The sequence below is a fragment of the Eulemur rufifrons genome, chromosome 2 (genome assembly GCF_041146395.1).
Source record: "Eulemur rufifrons isolate Redbay chromosome 2, OSU_ERuf_1, whole genome shotgun sequence".
Classification (NCBI taxonomy): Eukaryota; Metazoa; Chordata; class Mammalia; order Primates; family Lemuridae; genus Eulemur; species Eulemur rufifrons.
In genome coordinates, this window is record NC_090984.1 from 49,028,027 (window position 1) to 49,054,300 (window position 26,274).

The 26,274-nt window shown below is 39.7% G+C and overlaps 1 protein-coding gene across 2 annotated transcripts in view; it reads left to right on the forward strand.

The window, feature by feature from the left end:
* The window catches only part of ZNF106 (zinc finger protein 106), a 64,984-nt gene that overhangs the window by 29,556 nt on the left and 9,154 nt on the right, over positions 1-26,274 (forward strand). For both annotated transcript variants that reach the window (XM_069484431.1, XM_069484421.1), the window contains exons 5-16: positions 3,878-6,055; positions 7,115-7,745; positions 9,000-9,069; positions 10,542-10,696; positions 11,269-11,329; positions 11,790-12,131; positions 13,560-14,340; positions 15,075-15,130; positions 16,100-16,245; positions 17,654-17,788; positions 22,827-22,943; positions 25,697-25,888. In XM_069484431.1, the coding sequence (XP_069340532.1) occupies positions 3,878-6,055; positions 7,115-7,745; positions 9,000-9,069; positions 10,542-10,696; positions 11,269-11,329; positions 11,790-12,131; positions 13,560-14,340; positions 15,075-15,130; positions 16,100-16,245; positions 17,654-17,788; positions 22,827-22,943; positions 25,697-25,888 (4,864 nt within the window). The remainder of the gene's footprint in view (positions 1-3,877; positions 6,056-7,114; positions 7,746-8,999; positions 9,070-10,541; positions 10,697-11,268; positions 11,330-11,789; positions 12,132-13,559; positions 14,341-15,074; positions 15,131-16,099; positions 16,246-17,653; positions 17,789-22,826; positions 22,944-25,696; positions 25,889-26,274) is intronic.

The following is a 26,274-nucleotide window of genomic DNA, read 5'->3' on the forward strand; positions in this document are numbered from 1 at the left end:
ACCTGGTCTGTACCTCCTTTTTAGTTAGAGGTTCGACTATAAAAAGGAAGTAGTTTTTACTCTATATGTTAAAAGTTTTTTGAACAAGTCCCTGAAGGTGACTTTTTAGTCTTAAAAGGTTGAGCATCCCTAATCTGAAATGCTCCAAAATCCGAAACATTTTAAGCTCCAAATGACATCAAAAGTGGAAAATTCTACATCTGATTTCATTTAATAATTGCACAGAATTATCTAAAATATTGTATAAAAGTTTTCCTTCATGCTATGTGTATAAGGTGTATGTGAAATAAATGAATTTCATGTTTAGACTTGCATCCTGTCCCCAAAATATCTTGTGTATGTGCAAATATTCCAAAATCCAAAACAATTGAAATCTGAAACACTTCTGGTCCCAAGCATTTCAGATAAGAAACACTTAACCTGTAGCAACATGGTTCTTAAATTGTTTAGTTGCTTAGTCCTTCAAATTCTAATTGCTTTTGGTATAGGTATAGTTTACTTTTTCCTTTTTTAGGGAGTTGGAGCCTCTAGGAGGCTCTGTTTTGTTCTTCTGTTTTGTTCTTACACACTAGTGCCGTTATTAGCTTATCTGTGTAAATGATTTAATATTAAGTTTAACAGAGCTTCTCAGAGTAGACATTCATATCATAGTTATAATTCTTAGAGTCTTCTGATATGCCTCTTTGGTGACCTATGTATAAAATCATCTACTTATTTCTTCAGGGATTTTTTTTGTTTTGTTTTGTTTTTTCATTTTTTTCTTCATGAGATTTTTAACTTTGATTGTTCTTTCTGGGCTGTGGGTTTAGCTGAATGCTGTTACCCCTGGATCTAGCCAATTCATGATCTAGGAATTCTACTTTGTCAGTGACTTATTCCCTAGTTCTCCCACTTCTAATCACTTTAGTATAGCTGAGTCAGTGGTCCCCTTGGATGTCTAAAGCATCTAAGAATCAAATTTGCTTAGAATCAAAACATAAAAGTATTTGGTTAATGGTTTAATATATTTTTAAAAAATTCTGGCTAGGGTGGCTCATGCCTGTAATCCTAGCACTTTGGGAGGCCAAAGTGGGAGGATCACTGGAGGCCAGGAGTTCGAGACCAGCTTGAGTAACATAGCAAGACCCTGTCTCTACCAAAAAAAAAAAAAAAAAAACTAGACAGGCATGGTAGTGCATGCCTGTAGTCACAGCTACTTGGGAGGCTGAGGCAGGAGGATCACTTGAGCCTGGGAGTTTGAGGTTGCTGTGAGGTGTGACAATGCCACTGAACTCTAGCCTGGGTGACAGAGCAAGATCCTGTCACAAAAAAAAAAAAAAATCTGCTAATTTATGTGCTAACACTTGTTACTTGGGAATTTGGAATCTCCTGTTTAGAAATTATTGTGATTTATAATGTGAGTGGATGCTTAAACTTTTAGGTAAATTAACTTTTGATTCCCTCTTGTGAAAAAGGAAGAACTTCCAATTTGTGTACAAACTACTATAGACATAGAAAGCTTTTAAAGCCAATTTTTTTTTTTTTACTTGAGACAGAGTCTCACTCCGTTGCCCCAGCTAGAGTGCTGTGGCGTCAGCCAGCTCACAGCAACCTCAAACTCCTGGGCTCAAGCGATCCTTCTGCCTCAGCCTCCCGAGTAGCTGAGACTACGGGCATGCACCACCATGCCCAGCTAATTTTTTGTATATATATTTTTGGCTGTCCAAATCATTTCTTTCTATTTTTAGTAGAGACGGGGTCTCGCTCTTGCTCAGGCTGGTCTCGAACTCCTGACCTCGAGCCATCCTCCTGCCTCGGCCTCCCAGAGTGCTGGGATTACAGGCGTGAGCCACCGCGCCCAGCCTGAGTTTAAGATTTAAATCAAGTTCAAAGGAAGGAACCCAACCGCAGAAACTTTGTTTTGGGATTTTCATTGTATCAAGGCGTAGTGGTTAGGAATATAGACTCGACTCAGACCACCAACGTTTAAATCTCTGCTCTACCACTTTCTGGCTGTCTCGTTCTAGGCAAGTTACTTAACCTCTCTGATCTTCTGTTTCCTCATCTAAAAAGTAGGAATAATAAGAATATTTGTACAACACCCCCCCACCCCCACTAAATTTGACTGGCTAACTAAAAAAAGACTTGCCTCAGGATTGTGAAAATTAAGTGAGATAATCTATATAAAGTGCTTAGCATTAAATGCCTGAACAGTAGATACTCAGTAAATTGTAGCTACTATTACTCAATATTTTGAGCACCTACCACAGGCATCGCACCAAGCACACCATAGGCAGTTTGTAGAGAAAGTGGTTTTCACACCTATAGCTGTGATGTTTACTTAAATTTACTCATATTTCTGTAGACTCTGTGTGTAACATGAATAGTTGAAACAGCTGTAGCTTCTTTATAAAAACCTCCAGCTCATGGAGCTCCTTATAGTACTTACTGTGGCTGCTACTTACTTGGGATGTGCTATTGTACTCCTGTTTGTGACCTTATTTCCTCAGCTGGGGTCTAAGCCCTTCATGAACAGGAACTATGCATTAAAGTTTTCTTGTACCACTAACAATTATTGAATGGGTACTTGATAAAAGTGTTTATTAATGAAAGTAACCATGCAAAGTATATTCTCGTCATTTAAAATAGGTTAAGAAACTGAGTTGTTCAGAAATAAACTACAACTGGAAAAAGTATAGTACTAAGGGCAGCTGAACATAAAATTGTAGTATCTATGATAACTAACCATAGCTACAAAATATAATTGTCCTGGCCTGGTGCAGTGGCTCACACCTACAATCCTAGCATTTTGGGAGGCTGAGGCAGGAAGATTACTTGAGGTCAAGAGTTTCAAGCCTGAAACATAATGAGACCCCATCTCTACTAAACATTCTTTTTTCTTTTCTTTTCTTTTCTTTCTTTTCTTTTTTTTTTTTTTTTTTTCATGAGAACAGGAGCAAGTGTCAGAAACAAAACGTTTTAAAAAATTAACTGGGCGTGGTGGTGCGTGCCTATGGTCCCAGCTACTTGGGAGGCTGAGGCAGGAGGATGACTTGAGCCCGGGAGTTTGACGTTGCTGTGAGCTCTGATGATGCCACTGCACTCTACCCCAGGAAATAGAGTGAGACGCTGTCTAAAAAAAAAGAAAAATTTATATATAAAATTGTCCTTATTTTGAAAAAGCTGCATATTATAAAAGTAATAATTGGATGATAGGAACCACAGAACATGCCAAGAAAGGGAGAAAACATATATATGTATTTTTATTTTTTTTATTTTTTTGTGACCAGCCAGGCCCTCTCTCCCCACCGCAGCCCCCAGTGTCCCTTGGGGAAAGCAGGAGGAGCAGGCCCACCGGAGGGAGGAAAACATAAATGTGTCAAAATTTTAATATTTCTGGGTGATAGGAGAAATAAGATATTGTTTAATTTTTAACAAATTGAGAAATATAAGTTTAACTGTAGCATTTAAAGATATGAAAGCAACCACTATTAGAAATAAAAATAGGGCCAGGCATGGTGGCTCATGCCTGTAATCCTAACACTTTGGGAAGTGAAGGTGGGGAGGATCACTTGAGGCCAGGAGTCACAAGGAGACCCGACCCTATGCCTGCAAAAAATATAGATATTAGCCAGGTGTGGTGGCATGTGCCTGTAGTCCTAGCTACTCAGGAGGCTGAGGTGGGAGTTTTACTTGAGCCCAGGAGTTCGAGGCTGCAGTGAGCTATGATCTTGCCACTGTACTTCAGCCTGGGTGACAGAGTGAGACCCTATCTCTAAAAAAAAAAAAAAAAAAGATAGAAAAGAAAAGAAGTAGAGAGGATGTTTGGTTGGTTATGCCTTTAAAGGAAGCATAAGAATTCCTTTAATTCACTAATGAGAAACTGTTTTTCTTCCAGACAAAATGAACCTTCCAGTAGCAGCCAAGAAATAAACTCTGATGACAGGCGACCCCAATGGAGACGAGAAGACCGAATTCCTTACCAAGACAGAGAGAGTTACAGTCAGCCAGCATGGCACCATCGTGGACCTCCGCAGCGGGATTGGAAATGGGAGAAAGATGGCTTTAATAATACTAGGAAAAACAGCTTTCCGCATTCTTTGAGGAATAGTGGTGGACCAAGAGGATGTTCTGGGTGGCATAAGGGTGTTGCAGGGGGCTCCTCCTCTTGGTTTCACAACCATAGTAATTCTGGAGGTGGTTGGCATTCAAGTGGTGGAACAGTAGATTGGAATCATAATGGTACAGGAAGGAATTCCAGTTGGCATTCTGAAGGAACAGGTGGCTTTTCCAGTTGGCATATGAACAACAATAACGGAAACTGGAAATCCAGTGTACGTAGTACAAATAGTTGGAATTACAGTGGCCCCGGAGACAAATTTCAACCAGGCAGAAACAGAAATTCTAACTGTCAAATGGAAGACATGACTATGCTATGGAACAAGAAAAAGTCAAGCAAATACAGTCAACAGAGATATAATTGGCAGCGGAAAGAAAATGACAAAGTTGGGATGGTTGCTCCGTGTAGAGGTCCTTCTGAAGGATTTACAACTGATAAATTTCCTTCAGAAGGTTTACTTGACTTCAGTTTTGAGCAGCCGGAAAGCCAAAGCACTAAACAGACAGACATTGCAGCTTCCAAAGTTAGCGGAAAGAATGGCAGTGTAGCAAGGGAAAAGCCCCGACGCTGGACTCCATACCCTTCCCAGAAGACTCTGGATTTACAATCAGGATTGAAAGAAGTCACTGGTGACAAGTCAGAAATGACAGATAAGCCTTTGTTTGATTTTAGCTTGATAACGCTGGGAACACAAGAACCTCAAACTGCTGAGACCAACAATTCCCCAACACTCAAAACACAGAAAGAAATACTTTCTGGATCTCTTAATCACAAAGCCACTTCTGACTGCACTGCTTCCTATGAGGTGGTGAGAGATTGCCCCATTACGGAGAAACCTGAACAAGAGCGTAACTCAGCTAAGATGCCGTCATTGAAATCCCAACTCCTTCCAGTTCCAGCCACTAAATCATTTCCTCAAAAGCAAGATTCAAAGAGTCCCTCAAAAAACACCAAAACCAATTCTTTTTTCCCCGGAGAACATTCAGATCCCTTGAACAAACTCACTGTGGAAGACAACCATGGTTCTTCTTACATATCCAAATTGCGAAGTTCATGTCCTCGTATTTTAAAAGGCAATAAAAGTACATTTGGCACTCAGAAGGAATCTGATGATAATTTAAATGATACGTTACGAAAAGCCAAAGAGGTGCTACAGTGCCATGAGTCATTGCAAAATCCACTTAACGCTTGCAAAAGGACCAGGAACTATGCAAAAGCAAGTAGGAATGTAGAAGAATCTGAAAAAGGATCTTTGAAAATTAAATTTCAAGTGCATGCATTAGAAGATGAAAGTGATGGAGAGACATCTGACACCGAAGAACATGGAACAAAAATTGGAACCCTGGGTTCTGCAACTACAGAAGTTTTATCCTGTAGCACTCATACTGCTGATGAGAAAGAGGGAGATGACCAAATCCTGAAAACATCAAGAAAACTATCCACTTCCCTGTGTAATTCCACAGTTCACCAGAAAGAGTCTGAGTTACAAATGACATCTGCATCCAGTGCCCAACCCAGCTTACTGCTAGACTTGAAGACCTCTCTAGAAGACACACAGGTTAATGACCCTGTTAAATCTCATGTAACTTATGAAACAGATGGTTTCGAGAGTACTAGCTTGGATGCAGAGCTTCAAAAAAGTGATACCAGTCAGCCCTCAGGCCCTCTCCTGCCTGAACTGAGTAAACTTGGCTTTCCTGCCTCACTCCAGAGAGATCTAACCCGGCACATTAGTTTGAAGAGCAAAACCGGAGCACACCTCCCTGAACCAAACCTCAATAGTGCTCGTCGCATTCGCAACATTAGTGGTCATCGAAAGAGTGAGACAGAGAAGGAATCTGGGCTCAAGCCAACCCTGCGACAGATTCTAAATGCTTCTCGGAGAAATGTCAACTGGGAACAAGTCATTCAGCAAGTAACCAAGAAAAAGCAAGAGCTGGGCAAAGGCTTACCCAGGTGTGTGCCTTTTTTCAGTATCTGGGTGTTTTGTTTTGTTTTTTTTTTTTTGCTTTCTTTAAAAGTTACCCTTTGACCCTGGTCAAGAGAATTCTATCTGTTCCATTTAATTAAATGTTTGCAAAAAATATCCATTGTAGATGTCTGATTTAATATCAAAGAGTGACTGCTACTCTATGACAAATGGAATAAAGTTATTCCTAGTAGGAAATGCAGGTTAAAATGGAAGCACACCTATTTGAGAAACAGACGGGGACATAGAAAAAAACATCAGAAATCCATCACTTTGGTTTATAGAGGCCAGAAAGTGACCGCATAAAAAAGTATGTCTATAAATCTGTGTCTTTTTCTAGATCTTAATTTTGGAAGGACTAATACAACTCTTAAGTATAACTTCTCATTACCTTTTACTTAGAACTTGTGAATAGTTACCACAAAATGCTTTCTCTTAAACACTTTTCTAATATTTTGGCTACTCATCTTATGTTGAGATACTAGACTTTTCGAACGGTAAAGCAGTGTTCAACGTAGGTTTGCTACTAGAGCATCATAATTCTGCATTGTAAGATACAGGCCTCCAGGCTTAGGGGACATTTCTATCCTCATTGAAATAATGGATTTATTTTGCCCCCTTTTCCTTTCTCACACCTTGTGAGTAGTACTTGAGATTATAAGTGCCTGGCGTTTGTAAGTGCTCAATAGAAGCTCTTAGTGTAGTGCCTGGCATTTGTAAGTGCTCAATAGAAGTTTTTATTTGTTTTGGTTTGTTTGCTTTGAAAAGTTACGTACTGTGTTTATTATAGATTTAGAGCTCCATATGAAATAAAACCCTCAATTTTTATTCCCTCCAATGTATTCTCATAGCTGTATACAAAGTCTCTCATCTAGTACTTGTCACGTTATAATATATTTACTTTATATCTGGATCCCTTGTTAGACTGTGAGCTCCTTGAGGACAGGAACCTCAGTGGTTGACAGAGCCTGGCACATTAAAATGGCACCCCGCCCCCCAACCATGTGTCACATATGATTTTGTTTTTTCTTTCTTTCTTTCTTAAGGTTTGGCATAGAAATGGTGCCCCTGGTTCAGAATGAACAAGAAGTCTTGGATTTGGATGGGGAGCCTGATCTGTCCAATTTAGAAGGATTCCAATGGGAAGGTGTTTCCATTTCCTCATCCCCTGGATTGGCAAGAAAGCGAAGCCTTTCTGAGAGCAGCGTGGTCATGGACAGGGCTCCTTCTATGTATAGCTTCTTCAGTGAGGAAGGCACAGGCAAAGAAAATGAGCCCCAGCAACTGGTTTCACCCAGTAACTCATTGAGGGCTGCACAGAGTCAGAAAGCCACCATGCACCTTAAACAGGAAGTGACGCCTCTGGCTGCCTCCCTCAGAACAGGTGAAAGGGCTGAAAATGTGGCTACCCGAAGGCGACACAGTACACAGTTACCTTCTGACTGTATGATACCTTTGATGCATTCAGCAAAAGACCTGAACCGGGAGAGGTCTTCACCACCTTCAGAGAATCAGAATGCCCAGGAGAGTAATGGAGAAGGAAACTCTCTATCATCAAATGCATCCTCAGCCCTTGCAGTCTCCAGTTTGGGTGATGCAGCCACAGATAGTAGCTGTACCTCTGGTGCTGAACAAAATGACGGCCAGAGTATTAGAAAGAAACGAAGAGCCACCGGAGTGAGTATGATTCCCTATGATTTTTGTCGAATATCTCTTGTGGCAACTTGGTTGTTGGTAGGAAAGATTTCAGGGTTTAATTTTTCTTGAGTATCTGGGATTGTGGTTCTCTCAACTCTGAAATAGAAGAATTGTGAGGCTCTTACTTTCATCATACTTGTTTCTTTCACTGAGTAATTCTACTAAATTAGATGTAATCTAATATGAATGTACAGTACCAGGAAAATATGAAGTCATCTCTAAAACTAGTCTCCAAGCCAGTGATTCTTTGTATCACCTGACCAAGGGTAAGTCACATCTTCAGCTGTAACTTAATCTGTTTTGATAGGTGCATTCTATACTGCTGTTGAAGAAAGGCATTCTACTGTTGATTTGTAGGGCACGTATGATTGTTGGGTCCAGAAGTGCTGGGTTTAACACTAGGTAGTTTTAATGCTATTAGAGTGCATATATATGAGCATAGTATAGAAATGTTTTTAGTCTGTGTTACTCTTTCGTCCTTCAGTTACCCAGCCTGGCCTTCAAAAATCTTACTGACACCACTTCTGCTTTTCTGGCATTTCTTTTGCTAATATTGCTTAACCCTCTCAGGATTCCTTTCTGAAAAGAAAGAGTTATGAGTGGTGATATCTGGTATCTGGCACCGTGAGAAAATGGGCTCTTTCCTTTAATACTCAGGCTATAAACAGTAGATAAGAGCATGGGTTTTAGACCTACTGCAAATTCCAACTCTGCTCCTTTGAGCTAGACACTATGTAGTGGTTATTGTTGGATGATTTGAAATATGCTTTAAGCTGATAGATTGTCCTATGACTAAGCTAGTATCTTGGAGCTTGTCTCATAGACTGTTTAGCTTTTTGTTGTAAAGGTTTTTCTTGCTGAAATTTAAAGTAGTAGTATGCCAAAATGAAGTCAGGTGTATATATTACTGGCTTTGTCCATACTTCTACCTGTGCCCTACTTCACCAAGATAGAATGCTTTGCCTCAGCTCCATGGGCTTTACCACGTCTAGGGTGCTAGGAAAGGACTTGACCTTGGATTCTCCCCGCCCCCCCGCCTTTTTTTTTAGATAGATTCATTGAACTAAAATTTGAGTTTATACAATGTGTATTAGACTCCTATTGTCTTGTTGGAGATGGTAGCAATAGTGAAGAACAATGTTATGACTCTCTTAGAATTGATTCCTTTTTCCCCTCTTAGATAATGGCCTTTACCTATTTATATTTAATATTCAATTTTCTTTATCCCCTCAGGATGGATCTTCTCCTGAACTCCCAAGTCTTGAGAGAAAAAACAAAAGAAGGAAAATTAAAGGAAAGAAAGGTATGGTGCAGAATACTCTGGTAGAAAGAAGTTGTTCTTATATCAGTTCAGGTTTTTTATAGCAACTTTTTTTTTTTTTTGGAGACAAGGTCTTGCTCTGTCACTGAGAGTGGAAGGCAGTGGTGCCATCGTAGCTTACTGTAGCCTTAAACTCCTGGCCTCAAGTGATCCTCCTGCTTGGGCCTCCCAAAGTGCTGGGATTACAGGTGTGAGCCACCGCACCCAGCCAGCTTTTTTACAACACACAGAGCATAGCTTGTGGTTATCAAACATTAATTATCCATTTAATATTTTTTAACATTATTGTTGTCTTGCTTAAGGGCAGAGAAAATTGATTTCCTACTATACCCAGTTACAACTATAGAAGGAATATATGATACCACATAGACCTGTAAGCTAAAGCTAATATATCTCTTGGACAATATAAAGCCAGAAAGTTTCATTGAGCTTTATCAGTGGGATGAAAAGGAACAGGCCATTTAGTAAAATTTTGTCTTTCGTGACCATTTAAAGCTACTTCTCTCACTTTCTGTTTTTGAAGCATCTTGGTTGATTTTCTAAAGTTAATTAAGGAGAGGTTATTAGCATTACTCCCTCAATGGTACATTTCTGTGACTCTTGCTTTTCATTGCCTCTAGCCCAATTCCAGTATAAGGGCTAGTGCAGGAAGTGATTGATGAGCCATGGGTGAGTGGAGGTGATGGATAAGGGAGACGTCAAGGACAACCACAGTTTCTGGCTGGGGTGACCAACTGGATGATGGTCATTTGTAGAGCTAGAAAACTCCATGAAAGGAGCAAGTTGCGGGCAGAGAAAGATGATGAGTCCCCTTATGAAACCTTTGACTTAAGCGACCTTAGTAGAAATATCATAGTTGATAGTTGGATATGTGGGTCTGTAGGGGAGAGGTCTTGGCATATTGAATGGGAAAGAGAAAAACATAACGATGATAAATACACATGGTAGAACATTTTATTTAAGTAAGTTACATGTACTGTTTTGAAGCTATGTTTTCTTCAGGAAGCCTTCTCTATTTTAAGCTAACAAACAGATTAGAAAAATATAGATTGGGAGGAGAGTGCAAACAGTCTAGGTCTGAGGCCCAACCTAAGCAAAAGCCCTGGGTGAAAAGGGTGGTAGATAAAGGAAGAATGGGAAATGAAACCTAGAACAGTTGATTTGCATAGGACAGAGATTTTACCTGGAAAGGTCGTAGTGGAAGATGATGATTAGGTGACAGTATGATGTGATGGTACACTTGAACCTATGAGACACCTCCATCTCACCAGTTCTTTTGGTTTCTAGCATTATCAGGTTTGACTGCACGTTTTGTGAGTTTTGATGAGTCTCCAGTGACCTATCGAGGAGAAAATTGTCCAAAATAATTGGTGTAGTTCAGTCTTCTGAGGAGCTGTGTTATTAAAGGAAGTCTCCAGAATTAAATTGAACCTCCTTATGGTTTCTTTTGGCAGAACGTTCTCAGGTTGACCAGTTGCTGAATATTTCTTTAAGGGAAGAAGAACTAAGTAAGTCATTGCAGTGCATGGATAACAATCTTCTGCAAGCCCGTGCAGCACTTCAGACAGCTTATGTTGAAGTTCAAAGGCTACTTATGCTCAAGCAGCAGGTAACAGCATGTGGAAGGTTTAGTGAAAATGGATCATCTCTGAAGCTTTAACCCTGTGACTGGAGTTGCCCCATAAAGCAGCAGCAGGAAAGTTCCCACAAGGGAGTGCCCCAAACCATCCCAAGATGGGGCTGGTCAGGATTCCAAGGAAAGAAGCACTAAATGCCAGGGTGATCAGTCCAAAGCATTTATTAGGGGAACTTATTTACAGAATGGCTAGAGCTGCAGAGTGGGCTGCGATGGACAGTGAGAAAGAGGTGTTCTCTCTAGGTATGTCCACAGCAAGGGGGTCAGGATATGGAGTTTTTATGAAGGAATTTAGCTCAGGGCCTAGAGCTACTTTCTTTCAGTGTTTTGGGCAAAAACCTAGATACCTTTATCAGTGCCTTGGAATGATCAAGGCCTTGGTTTGGGTTCAAATCTTCTGGGAAAAACCTCCAGCTGGCTGAGTCACAGAGTGGTCAAGGCGCTCTGTGATTTTTCGGTCAAGGCACAGAAAGAAAGTGGGAGGAATTTGTGGGGGACCCTACGAGTTGGATTTCAAAATGCTTAACAAAATACTTTATTTTTAGATAACTATGGAGATGAGTGCACTGAGGACCCATAGAATTCAGATTCTACAGGGACTACAAGGTATTCAGAGGGCGTCTGATGGTTTAGGCCCTCTATAGCTTGTTACTTTTTTGTTCTCTTTAGAGGGGAATGAAAAGCTCGTATGATTTCTCTCATGTCTCATTGGTTTCATACTTCTGTAGACCCAAAGATTCTTAGCAATGGAAACAGTATGTTAATAGAAAGAGCTTTGGGCTAGAAATCAAAAGACCTGGGTTCAAATCTTTACTCTTCCATTAGTAACCTACATAACTTTAGATAAGTCAGTTAAAATTTGGCAAATCAGAATGTTGTAGCCTGTTCTGTGTGTACCCTTGGTGGTTGTATAGGTTATATGGCATTCTATTTTGAAGTATTATGAGAAAATATCCTAATTATTTAAAATTCTCGTCTAATCTTTCAAAATACAGATTGGGTTCGAAACAAGTGACTTTTCAGATAACATTTTTACATGTATATGTATGTATGTTTCTCATTCTAGAAACATATGAGCCTTCTGAGCAGCCAGACCAAGTTCCCTGTAGCCTCACACAAGAACAAAGGAACAGTAGACCTCAAACATCTACTGATGTCACACTGCTGCCTACTCCCTTTTTCCCAGTTTTTTTGGAGCCTCCATCTTCCCATGTGTCTCCATTAACCACTGGAGCCTCTCTTCAAGTAACCACATCTCCTACTGTCCAAGCCCCTGGCAGTGTCCCTGCTCCAGACTCATCAGTTCAGATTAAACAAGAGCCCATGTCTCCCGAACAAGACGAGAATGTGAATGCTGTGTCACAAGGCTCTGCTTGCAATGTGTCCAAGGAATTACTGCAAGCTAATAGTATGTAAGCTTTTCTCTGGGTTAAGAGCATCCTGTAGTAGGACTAGGGCAGTTTTATATCTGTGATGTAAAGCCATACTTGCCCATTAAAAATAAGTAATTACAATTAATTTTTCATGGAAATTCCCTTCATACCAGGAGTATTATTTCATAATATTATTTTATTATATTTTATAATATAATAGAAATTTAAATATTCCTGACTTTTCTCTAATTTTCCCTAATTTAGAGTTACTGAGTTGACTTTGTATTAACACCTAAAAGGTTCCATTTATTAGGATAGGTGCAGAATTTATCTGGTTTTGTGAGATAAATGGGGTTAAGTTGTTCAGCCAATTTTCTAGATAAGGTGTGTCCTCTGAATTTCTTAGTGCTTAACTGTCTTTATCATCTCAAATACAAGTCAGGATTAATATAAGCCTGAGAGGCAGGTGTCGAATGATGGAAGGCAGACAGCTCTGGGCTTTGAAATCATGTAATAGGAACGTGGGTGATTTTGAGAAATAGCCAAGGTTTTTACTCTTTTTATGAAATAACAACGCCTGGTTAGCATTTAGCTACAATTTCCCATTTTCCCTGTGTATGGCAACTTTTTGGACACCCCGTATATTGTTTCAGTCTTTCTTAAATCATTAAGCGTTATGTGTTTACCTGTAGACTTTGTACAAAGGAGAAATCATAGTCTATTATAACCTGACTTTTTCACTTAATATATCATGATCATTTTCCTGTGTCATAAACATAATTCATCTAAAATATTTTATTTTGCTAGTTGCATAATATGTGAATAGTTGCATAATCTGGATGTACAATAATTTATATAATAAACCTTTTTTCAATATTTAATTTTTCCCACTTTTTTCGTATTTTGTATAACATTACATTGTATATGTCTTTGAGTTCATGTGTGATTATTTCATCAGTTTAAATACCTGGACATGAGATAAAAATGTCCATTTCCTTTGACTTAGTTAAGTCAGCTGACTTTTTAACTAATGTGTAGCTAAATTCATGGGTGTGGGCAAAATGTAAAGTGAAAATTTCTAAGAAATAAAAGTGAAAGCACATCACCTAAGTAGATATTTAAGTGTCTGCTAAGAATAAAACATGCTGTTAAATATGTGGACATTTAAAATAAGAAAAAAGATTGATAGACACAATTCCTGCTGACAAGGAGCTTTTGTTGGGAATAAGACATGCATGTTATTTGTGAGATTAATACAAGACAAAGGGGAGTGAGTGCTCTAACAGAAATGTGTGTAGGATATGGGAAACTGGGGTGGGATAACAGCTGTAATAGTCGTGGTTTTGTGAACATATCATTGAAACATTTAGTGGAGATTTAATCAGTGATAAATAATTTGCAGTTCGCAAGTATAAACAGCAAACACAAAAAAAGATGCAATAATGTTATTCTTCTCAATTCAGGAGAGATCAGTGACAGTTGTCCAGTTTATCCAGTCTTCAGTGCTACATTATCCTTATCAGAGCTAACAGGAGGTCTCCATGAGCCTAGCCAAGAACTGAAGTTTTCTATGGAGCAAGGGAATGCCAGAAACAGAGAAAACTCTCCCTCATCCCAATCAACTGGTCTTCCTAGCATAAATAAAGAAGGTGAAAAGCCAGCCAAAGTCAACAGTGGGTCTGAAGCCTGTACTAGTTCTTTCCTAAGGTTATCTTTCGCTTCAGAAACCCCTTTGGAGAAGGAACCCTACTCTCCAGCTGACCAGCCTGAGCAACAGGCAGAATCCACTCTGACATCAGCTGAAACTAGGGGAAATAAGAAAAAAAAGAAACTTCGGAAGAAGAAAACTCTGCGGGCTGCCCATGTTCCTGAGAATAGCGACACTGAACAGGATGTATTTACTGCTAAACCTGTAAGGAAAGTAAAAACCGGAAAGTTAACTAAAGGGGAGAAAGTAACTACCTCCACTTGGGAAGATAGCAGGACTGGCCAGGAGCAAGAGAGTGTCAGAGATGAGCCAGATAGTGACTCATCTCTGGAAGTCCTAGAAATTCCTAATCCTCAGTTAGAAGTCGTTGCCATCGATTCTTCTGAATCTGGAGAAGAGAAACCGGACAGCCCATCTAAAAAGGATATTTGGAACTCTCCAGAGCAAAACCCCATAGAGACTTCTCGTTCCGGTTGTGATGAAGTCAGCTCCACCAGTGAGATTGGCACTCGCTATAAGGATGGCGTCCCTGTAAGGTAAGGATCTTGCATTGGTCCTATCAGAACAGCTTTCACCGATCTCACATGTTTTTTTAAATAAAACTTTTAGTTATGATCAGAATTTGTTTAAAAATCAGAATGTAGGCCGAGCGCAGTGGCTCACGCCTGTAATCCTAGCACTCTGGGAGGCCAACGCGGGTGGATCGCTCAAGGTCAGGAGTTCAAGACCAACCTGAGCAAGAGCGAGACCCTGTCTCTACTAAAAATAGAAAGAAATTATCTGGCCAACTAAAATATATATAGAAAAAATTAGCCGAGCATGGTGGCGCATGCCTGTAGTCCCAGCTACTCGGGAGGCTGAGGCAGTAGGATCGCTTAAGCCCAGGAGTTTGAGGTTGCTGTGAGCTAGGCTGAGGCCACAGCACTCACTCTAGCCAGGGCAACAAAGCGACACTCTGTCTCAAAAAAAAATAAATAAATAAAATAAATAAATAAATAAAAATCAGAATGTAGTGAAAACAGTAGGGGTTATGGATATGGAAGAATGAAACCTTGGCAGTGGAGATTTTCTGCTTTCTCTTTTGACGTGTTGTAAATATTCACTCTGCTTTAAATTTTCCTTCATATAGAAATTTCAGATGGAAAAACTGATCTCTTATATCTTTTTTTTGCCCAGTGTCTAGAAAAATCCTTTGCGTCAGGAAATTTTTAGTTTTACTACCTGTCCTTTTCATATAGATGCTAAGAAGATTTTTGCTGTTATTTTGTAGTGTGGCAGAAACTCAGACTGTGATCTCTTCCATAACAGGATCAAAGAACTCTTCAGGTATTGGTGGTTCAGTTTTATTTCAATTAACCACAGGAAGAAAAAAAGCCTTGTAAATATTGGAGCCAGGGTTTAAATCTACTTAAATATGTTTATAGAATAGGACAGAGGGGGAGGGGTTTACTACCAGGAGGATTGCCTTGATCAGCAGTTCCAGTATCTCTAAAACCTCAACTTCTGGCCTTTCCAGTTACTTATTCTCATCTCTGTTATCTGGCTCCCTTATCTGTTCAACTAATTAATATTAAGGTTTCACTGGTTGTAGGGATTTTTGCTTTGAGAAGAAACTGCTTGGCCGGGCATGGTGGCCCACGCCTATAATCCTAGCACTCTAATAGAAGGCTGAGGCAGGAGAATCGCTTGAGGTCAGGAGTTTAAGACTAGTCTGAGCAAGAGTGAGACCCCGTTTCTACTGAAAATAGAAAGAAATTAGCCAGGCAACTAAAAATAGAAACAAAAAATAAGCCAGGCCCTGTGCTGAGTCCCTGTAGTCCCAGCTACTCGGAAGGCTGAGGCAAGCGGATTGCTTGAGCCCAGGAGTTTGAGGTTGCTGTGAGCTAGGCTGACTCCATGGTACTCTAGCTGGGGGAACGGAGCGAGACTCTGTCTCAAAAAAAAAAAAAAAAGAAAGAAACTGCTTAAAGAATAATGCCTTACTCAAAGAAATAACTGTTTGGAAGCAGGGGAGATGGTATGGGGGAGAGATTGAGTACCTTCCAAGTATCACGCAAAAGCTCATTATGTCTGGCTTTTTCCTAAGTGAAAGGCCTAACCTGCCTTCTCTTATTATGGAATCTTCATGGGGAAGATCTTTAAGGAAAACTGTGGTATTCTGCTAGGGGAACTAGTTGTAAGGAGATCTTTTGATTTAATCCAGGGACTACTATATTGTAGGTAATGGTTTTTGATTTTTTTAGTATCTTTTCAGACTCTAATAGCCATGTCTCTGAAATTTATTCTTGTTTCTAGAAATATCTTCAGAGCCAGGAGATGATGATGAACCCACAGAAGGAAACTTTGAGGGGCACCAAGCTGCAGTGAATGCAATTCAGATATTTGGGAACTTATTGTATACCTGTTCTGCAGATAAAACTGTCCGAGTTTATAATCTGGTGGTAAGTTGATGTGACATTTTTGATGTTTTTGGTTGCAGGTTTTAGAAAATCTAGCTCATACTCTCTTAAACAATAAAGGGAATTTATTGGCTATTCAGAGGTAAGGGTGGGCTTTAGACTAACTTTAGATGCAGTTGTTCTAGCAGCTTAGCAGTCACTGGGGACTTAATTTCTTTTTGTCTCTCTACTCTGTCTTCTCTGATGTCACCTCTTCCTACAAGCTGGTTCCCTTCCTGCTCACAAGATAGATGTCAGGAGCCACTGGAGTTTCTCTTCCCTCCCACTACCCCAAAAGAGTTCTGTGTTTTATTCTGTGAACAATCACCTGTGGCAGAGGAGGATGGGATTATACTAATAGGCTTGGGCCAGTCAGGTCCTGGCCTTGGAGCTGGTGATGGGGTCAGTTGCATAACAGCTACATAATAGAGGGGGGATGGAATGAATACTGGAGAAGTATTAGAGGAGGCATTTTTCCCTGACAGTTGATTAATTACAGAATCCAAATTATTAAGGAAGGCAATGCTTTTCCACTACCTCACCACCTCACACTTAGAGTAATTTGATGTTTATTCTCAAAACAATGAACTTTTGAGTTTTGAATTTGATATATGTCAAACTAATTCTGTTTATCAACAATGATAGCCAAGAAACTTTAGGAACATTATGTTATCTGAACAAGCACCATGAAGGTATTTAAAATTGCTGAAGTTAGTGAAAATTAAAAAGTTAGGTGATGAACCAGGAAAATGTGTTTGGTATACATAACAGAGATGTAAGTTCCTTTAGCCTAATGATATGAGTAGTAACGGGAATGATTGAAAGAAGGAAACAATGGTACCAGGAAATACGAGGATCTAGGGGATTGGGTCTAACTCTAACTTTCCACATGTATGTGTACGTATATATGTACATTCTAAATAGATCTTGGTATGTGCACAGAGATGACATTTGGGATAGTCCCTTATGAAAACACACTTGGACCACTAGTTCTTGTGATAGCACATGACATATTTTTGAATCCCATGGAGCATCTTACAAGCTGCTGATCAAATGCACAGCTTTTCTGGGTAATTAGCTATAGTTTAGATTTGCTAGGTCCTTGGTCCATATGTTGGAGAGCCTTGCCCAAAGCATTGATTAAAATTCTGGTCTATCTTATACTGAATTGCCCTAAGTATTTTTGGTATGGCTTAGCTAACGTATAGTTGCAGGTACCTCAGCACATGGGACTGTTTGCTGGGCAGTCAGTGAACAAATATTTACTGAATACCTTTTGTGTACCAGGTTCTGCTCTAGGCACTGAGGATACAGCAGTGAACAGAATGTTTTAGCTTCTTTTTGTTAAGGAATACATTGTCTAATCCTTCTATTTCCCATAAGCAGTGATGTGGTCTGTGCTTGACTTTAGAATCGGAAATGTATTGGTGTCTTTGAGGGCCACACCTCCAAAGTGAACTGCCTCTTGGTTACTCAGACCTCTGGGAAGAATGCTGCCCTTTACACTGGTTCCAGCGATCACACCATTCGCTGCTATAGCGTTAAGGTAGGTGAGTCCACAGAAATCAAAAGTGATAATATTGAGCTGCCTTTGATGGATTTACTGTGTGGAGTGAAGGCACTGCAGCAGGTGCTTCATTCTACACATCTGACTCTCTCCTTTTTGCATCTGAACCTATTTTAGCACATTGGTATAACCTTAGGTCGATATGACGCTTGGACGTAAACTACATTTTCTGTCTCTCTCCACCAGTGTTTTTTCATTTCCTGCTATTAATGATGTAACTCCCTTGGTCTTTTCCACAAATATTACTCACATCATATGCCAAAATTAATCCTGGGTAGAATGAAGAGTAGAATGTTTAAAATTTTTAAACCTGCAGAATTAGAAGTGGATATCTCCTCTGAGAGTTTTTTAAACCTAAATGCATTGAAAGAAATGTGAGAAAATTGCATTAAAAATTATATACAATATGTTCTTAATTTCTTTAAAGGATAGCTAGATGAAGCAAAATTTATAGTGCTATCATTAGGTTTATAACATATATAGATGGAATATATATGATAACAGGAACATAAAGGAGGAGGGAGTAGAGTTGTATAGGTTTTTATATTTTATTGGGAACCAAGCTAGTATGGGTTGTTATATTTTACTGCGGATAAGTCGGTATTAACTTGAATCAGATTGTTATAATTTAAAAATGTAATCCCTAGAGCACTGGTTCACAACTTTAGTTTGCATCAGGATACCTGGACAGTTTGTTAAAACATGTGTTATTGGTCCTCACTCCCAGAGTTTCTGATCTAGAAGGTTTGGGAAAGAGCTTAAGAATTGATATTTCTAGGCCGGGCGCGGTGGCTCACGCCTGTAATCCTAGCACTCTGGGAGGCCGAGGCGGGTGGATTGCTCAAGGTCAGGAGTTCGAGACCAGCCTGAGCGAGACCCCGTCTCTACTAAAAAAATAGAAAGACATTATATGGACACCTAAAAATCTATATAGAAAAAATTAGCCGGGCATAGTGGCGCATGCCTGTAGTCCCAGCTACTCGGGAGGCTGAGGCAGTAGGATCGCTTGAGCCCAGGAGTTTGAGGTTGCTGTGAGCTAAGCTGACGCCACGGCACTCACTCTAGCCTGGGCAACAAAGTGAGACTCTGTCTCAACAAAAAAAAAAAAAAAAAAAAGAATTGATATTTCTAACAAGTTATGTGATGCTGATGCAGCTGGTCTGGGGACCACACTTTGAGAAAGACTGCTCTGGAGCAATCAGTGAAAGAATAACGCAGAGAAACAGAGCTTAAAAATTCAATTGAGGAATTAAAATGGCATACTAAAAGAATATTTTACACAGGGTAGAAGGAAGAATAGAGAATAAAAATGAAAAAAATAGAAAGCAAATAGTAAATTGAAGACCTAAATCTACCCATATTTAATAATTAAATGTGAATAAGCTAACACTAAAATCAAAAGGCAGAAATTGACAAGATACAGAAGTAACATCAAAATCTGTGCTGTTTATAAGAGACACACTTTAGTGGCTGGGCATGGTGGTGCACACCTATAGTCCCAGCTACTTCTGAGACTGAGGTGGAAAGATTGTTTGAGAATAGGAGTTCAGGGCTGCAGTGAGCTATGATTGTGTGACTGCATTCCAGCCTAGGTGACAGAGTGAGACCCTGTCTCTAAAAAAAAAAAAAAAAAAAAACCAAAATCAGTAGCAGAGGCTGGGCAGGTTGGTTCATGCCTATGATCCCAGCTACTCAGAAGGCTGAGGCAGGAGGATTGCTTGAGGCCAGGAGTTCAAGACCAGCCTGAGCAACCTAGTTGAGAACCCATTTCTAAAAAAAAAAAAATTTAAAAAGAAAAGAAATCTAGGAAATCTCCAAATATAGGAAGATGAAATAACATACTTTTAAATTACTGTGGTTGGAAGAAGAAATCACAAGGGAAATTAGAAAATATCTTGAACTAAATGAAAATGTAACATATTTGTGGGATGCAGCTGAAGCATTGCTGAGGGGGACATTTATGGTTTTAAATGCTTGTATTAGGGCTGGGCATGTTGGCTCACTCCTGTAATCCTAGCACTCTGGGAGGCTGAGGCAGAAGGATTGCTTGAGGTCAGGTATTCGAGACCAGCCTGAGCAAGAGTGAGACCCCGTCTCTACTAAAAATAGAAAAAATTAGCCGGGCAGCTAAAAATAGAAACAAAAAATTAGCCAGGCATGGTGGTGTATGCCTATAACCCCAGCTACTGGGGAGGCTGAGGCAGGAGATTCACTTGAGCCCAGGAGTTTGAGGTTGCTGTGAGCTAGGCTGATGCCATGGCACTCTAGCCCAGGTGACGGAGCGAGACTCCGTCTCAAAAAACAAAACAAAACAAAAAATTCTTGTATTAGGAAAGAAGAAAGGTTTAAGATCTAAGAAACCAGAGAAAGAGGAGAAAGTTAAACCCAAGATAAGTAGAAGGAAGGAAATAAATAAGAGCAGAATGGAAATCAAAGATATATAATAGCAACAAACCTAGGGAACAGTCAGTGAAACCAGAAGCTAGTTCTTTAAAAAGATACATAGAGAAACCTTTAGCTAAATTGATCAAAAAAGAGAGGAGACACAAATTACCAATGTTTAGAATGAAAGGAGGAACCTCATAACAGCATTATTCATTATAGTTATAAAAAAAGTAAACAATATATCCATCAACTGGTAAATGGATAAAATGGATTAATAGTATATAAAAATAAATGTGAAACAAATGTATATAAAAAGTGGAATAATATAAGGAACAAAAAATTAATACATATAGCGAGATGGATGGATCCCAAAAACATGCAAGGTGAAAGCAGCCAGCGGTAGAAGACCAGACTATATACTATATTCTCTTTAAATGAAGTGCTAGAAAAGGCAAAACTATTGTGGTTAGGGGGAGGAGGTTGACTGAAAGAAGGTACAGTGGAAATATTCTGAAAGTTAATACTGGCAGTAGTTGGACAACTGTATATTTCACTAGGACTTAGAGTTAATATGTGTTGTAAAGAGCTTACACCTTTAAATCCCTGTACATACATTGGCATATGATAGAAACAGGTTTTTTGTTTTGTTTTGTTTTTTGTTTTTTTTGAGACAGTCTCTCTCTGTTGCCTTGACTAGAGTGCCATGGCGTCGGCCTAGGAGGTCACAGCAACCTCAAACTCCTGGGCTCAGGTGATCCTCCTGCCTCAGCCTCCTGAGTAACTGGGACTACAGGCGTGTGCCACCATGCCCAGCTAATTTTTGTATTTTTAGTTGCCTGGCTAATTTCTTTTCTATTTTTAGTAGATACAAGGTCTTGCTCTTGCAGAGGCTGCTCTCGAACTCCTGACCTTGAGCAATCCTTGCCCCTTGGCCTCCCAGAGTGCTTGGATTACAGGTGTGAGTCACCACACCCAGCCAAAAACAGGTTTCTTAAAAAGAGAAAATACAAATAACTTTTGAAAATAATACAGTCTTGCCAATAAATGCAAATTAAAACAAAAGCGCGATGCCATTTTGACTCTAAAAATTAGCAAAAAATTTAAAAAGATTTTTCAGTATTTTTAAGGTTCTAACACACATAGTATTTGGCATAGTAGAACTGTACATTAATGTAAAAGATTTCATAACCATTAAAAAAATTGTTTTTAGAAGCAGCGCCTCTCTCTGTCACCCAGGCTGGAGTGCACTGATGCGATCATAGCTCACAGCAGCCTCAAACTCTTGGGCTCAAACGATCTTCTTGCCTCAGCCTCCTGAGTAGCTGGAATTATAAGTGCATGCCACCACACCTGGCTAATTGTTAAATTTTTTTGTAGAGACAAGCTCTTGCCATCTTGCTCAGGCTAGTCTTGAACTCTTGGCCTCAAGTGATCCTCCAGTCTTGGACTCCCAGATTGTTGGGATTGTAGGTATGAACTACTGCACCCGGCCGATGTAATTCATCTATATTGGTGCATGTACCAATAGTTTCTCCTTTTTTATTACTGTGTAGTATTTAATTTCCTCTGTAAAGTTACAAAGGATCTCACATGGGTTAACAAGAGGCAACATGAATCTTAATATTTGGGTATATTTACTGTCTTTTTCTGTATTTTACAATTTCATCTGCAGCCTTTGTGTTTGTAATTTTATGGGAGGAAATTGAATAATTTAAGAGACTGACTCTTTTCAGTATGAAACAAAAGGTTGGGAGAAGAGTTGAAAGGATTTGACAGCCCACAGCTTTTCTCATCCTACACCCACAGCTTGTCCCATCCTACCCCTTTATAACCATCTTGATTTTAACATCTGTAGCCAAGCCTGCATGAAAAGCTACACCTGGGCCTGTAGTCACTTAGTATAATTAAACAACAAAGCTTGCATTTAATATGTGAGTGGCCCTATTCTCGATTTTACGTAATTAAATTTACTACTATAATCCAGTTCTGGGAAATTCATGGCAATTTCTTGGAGGTCAGATCAAACAGTGCTCCTTAAAACCTACATGTACATCTGAATTACTAGGGAAATTTTCAAAAATACAGATTCTAGAGCCTGCTGAATTAGAATCTCAGGGATTGGGGTTGGAGTTTGGGATTCTGTGTATTTAAAAAGCTTCCTGGGTGATTTTGGCCCAGCTAGGCTGGCACCAGTTTGAAGGGCGCTATTGAAAATAGAGAGTCAGTCGCAGAAAAGCACATATTTAATTAATGCATTTATCAGCTATGCAACTGTAATCCCAATTTTCCCTTTTAGATGTCAGATGCAGCTTTATCTTTTATATTTGGCCACTTAATTTAAGAATCTAAGACCCAACTCATAGTGTCCTTTGAAGAATTTCTCCATTCTAAATTAGAAACATGGATAACATTATTAGAATGTATATTTGTTTTCATTATTGCCTATAGGTTGGGAGTCTTTGGCCTCATATTTCAAGGAGGAAAAAGATCTAAGATAGTCCCCTACAAAATAGAGTATGCCACATTTTCTTCCTTATAAGAATCATTTTAAACTCTGCTTTCAGGAGAAACTGTTTTTCACATCTCATTTGCCACTCCCCTCTGCTGATTAGATGTTGTGTGCTTTTGTCAGACCCGAGAGAGCGTAGAGCAATTACAGCTGGAAGACCGGGTTCTCTGCCTCCACAGTAGGTGGCGAATTCTCTATGCTGGACTGGCAAATGGCACTGTGGTCACCTTCAACATAAAGGTTAGTGGTTGGGAAAAGAAGGCTGCATTTCTCTTAAAATAATATGAGTGTGTATGGGAAGAAGTAGCATGCAGGCATTTTCCTATTTTCTTGTGTGAGGAAGCAACACAATTAGTCACTACTCAAAAACTGTTACCTTCTGATGTAAGTGAAACAAGATCCTCCGTTCTGTCTGTTTAGACTCAAATGTGCCAGAACCATAATGTAACTCTGCTAAATTAAAACAAGCCTGAAGATTTGGGGCCAAATAATGAGTCACAGGTTAAACCAGTCTATCTCATTTTAAGAATGACACCATGAAAAATGAAGTTAAATTCCTTTGAGTATGAGATTGGTGTGGTTTGGAACTGATTTAGGGTTTCACAAGGGTGGCCCATTGTGTAAAGGGAGCTAAGTCAGGGATTTGCCTTAACACCCATGTGGCCTCATTCTTTCCCTAACCCAAAGATAAATTCATTTGTTGAGCAAAGCTTTGTGGAGCATCTCTTAAATGCTAGGCCCCAGGATAAGGTTTAGGAAGTTCTTGCTGACACAGAGTGCTTTGTTAAGGTATTTGAACTTCATCTTGTAGGCTTTAAAGTGTGAGAGATGTGATCCAATTTGTATTTTAGAAAAACTCACTGTGGTGTTTATGAGACTGGGAAAGATTGGTATTGGCAGAGGCAGGAAACCATTTAGAAGGCCTTGTAGTGGAAGTTGACGTGAAGGTTAGACTAAGGCTGTGGACTGGTACTGAGTGAAGGAAGCGTCATTTGTAAGTACAGCCGCTCCCGATCACTGGCATCACCGCCTGAGCTCCACCTTCCCCCACCCCCAAACCCCTCCCTGGAGAAAAAAATTGTTTTCCTTGAAACCGGTCCCTGGTGCCACAAAGGTTGGGGACTGTTGATCTAAGAGGTGGCATTGATAGTTTTGTTACCAATTAGCTGCAGCACCATATCCTCTGGTCATTTTTTAACAGTATTTTAGGGTGTTTACTACTGCAGTATCATTTATATGGTACATGCTAGCTGACACTACTATAAGGTATGCAATAAAATATGTCACGGTTTCTTCCTGTAAGAGACTTAAAAATCAAGTTGGAAGAATCTAGCACCTACATGAATTAAGTGCCAAGTTACTAGGTCCACTTGGTATGAATATACCACAGAAGGGTAATTAATGAAGATTTTTGCATTCTAGATGCAAACAAGTGCCATCAGCCTGATTAGATTGGATTAGGGCAATAGAATTAGGGAAGAGAGAATAAATTAAAAGTAGTTTAAGAGATAAAAATTGATAATTACCTAATTCTCTTTTGTGAAATTCATTAATGTTATCAGAGGTAGATAGAAATTAGGAGCAAGACCTTTGAGGCACAATGATGGTAAGAAACTCAAATGGAAAAGTTATTTAAATGGTTAAAGAGCCCTGGCAAAGATGGACCTAGAGACAGATTTGAGAATCTCTGCATAGACATGAATTTTGAAGGTTAGGGCTGGGCTTTTTTTGGTTTGCCCATACTCCAAGAATGTAGTCCCTCTGGGGTCTTGACAGAAAGCCAAGATTGTTTACCAGGGCCTGTCCACCATTAGGTCCTGAACTCCAATCAGTCTGTCCCCCAGCACTTCAGGTGGCTGAAATCATTGCTCAGCTCTGTAGGTTCCTAGCTGCTGCTTTCTGTTTGGTTTTTGAGAGCTTTACTCTATGCATGCACCTAAAGGGCTTTTAAAGATTTTGGGGATACGGGAGACTTTACTAACAAGACTGATGGGGGAATGAGGGAAACAAGTCTAAAATCTGAGGTAAAAGAATGTTTTGAGGCCGGGCGAGGTGGCTTACGCCTGTAATCCTAGCACTCTGGGAGGCCGAGGCGGGAGGATCGCTCGAGATCAGGAGTTCGAGACTAGCCTGAGCAAGACTGAGACCCCGTCTCTACTAAAAAATAGAAAGAAATTAACTGGACAACTAAAAATATATAGAAAAAATTAGCCGGGCATGGTGGTGCATGCCTGTAGTCCCAGCTACTCGGGAGGCTGAGGCAGTAGGATTACTTGAGCCCAGGAGTTTGAGGTTGCTGTGAGCTAGGAGGATGCCACAGCACTCTAGCCTGGGCAACAGAGTGAGACTCTGTCTCAAAAAAAGAAAAAGAATGTTTTGGGATTCAGGATGTGACCATACCACTCTGATATAAAGGCTTCTACAGTTACTAAATGATGTCATGCGATGACATAGAACCAGATGTCAGAAGAACATCAGAATAACAAAAAGGTGAAGAATTTGAGACTCTTGAAATTGTCTGTGAAGGTAGTTCTCAGTAGAACTTTTTGGAAACAGCATGACAAATAGATCGTACAAATTTTAGATGTCAAAAATCAGCAGAAGAGTTCCTGGGTCTGTGTCATGGAAAAGATACTGGAGTTTGAAAAAAAGGTTGATCTTTCACTATCATTAACTTAAGGGAAGTGAAAGAGAGCATAAAAAGAGAATCGGTTTATAATAAGGATCAGGATAGTGTGGGTGCAAGTTACAAATTAGTTCATAATATGGGTTTGCCCCCAGCAGATCAGGGAGAGTGAGGTCATGAACACAGCAAAGCAGATAGGAGTGGAAATAATAGCAAAGATTGGGAAGTTAAGGATATGGAGTGGGTATGAGAATTTGAGTACAGGTAATAGAATCGAGAGTTTGTACCAAGGTAATGATTTTGGTTAGTTGATTTTGAGGTTTGCCAGCTGAGTTGCTTTTATATATAGTTGTGGCTTGTTTTCCAGAACAACAAACGACTCGAGATCTTTGAATGCCATGGCCCTCGGGCAGTCAGCTGCCTTGCCACAGCTCAGGAAGGTGCCCGAAAGCTGCTGGTTGTGGGATCTTATGACTGTACCATTAGTGTACGTGATGCCCGGAACGGACTGCTCCTCAGAACTCTGGAGGGCCATAGCAAAACCATTCTTTGCATGAAGGCAAGTATGGTATAAGAGAGCAGGAGTTGTCTCAAATAGTGGGGATTTGCATGGCATTCCCCCTGTTTTCTAATGCATTATTTACGACATCATCTTGGAAAGAGCAAGGAGATTGTAAACCTTTTTTTTTTTTATGCCTGGGTTGCCAAGTGATATACTTTTATTTGAGAAACAATAAGAAGGTATTATATTATACAGTATTGGTATACTCTAATCCCCTTCTAGGCAAATCAATCCGGAGAGGTAACAAACCTAGCGATACATTGTCAGTTCATCAGAGTGCTTGGTGGGAGAGTGTAAGTTTCAGTTGAGAAAATTTGTTTGAGAAACTTGTTTTATACCTAGTTCATGCTCATCTCAGAATGGGATGGAAATTAGAACTTGCC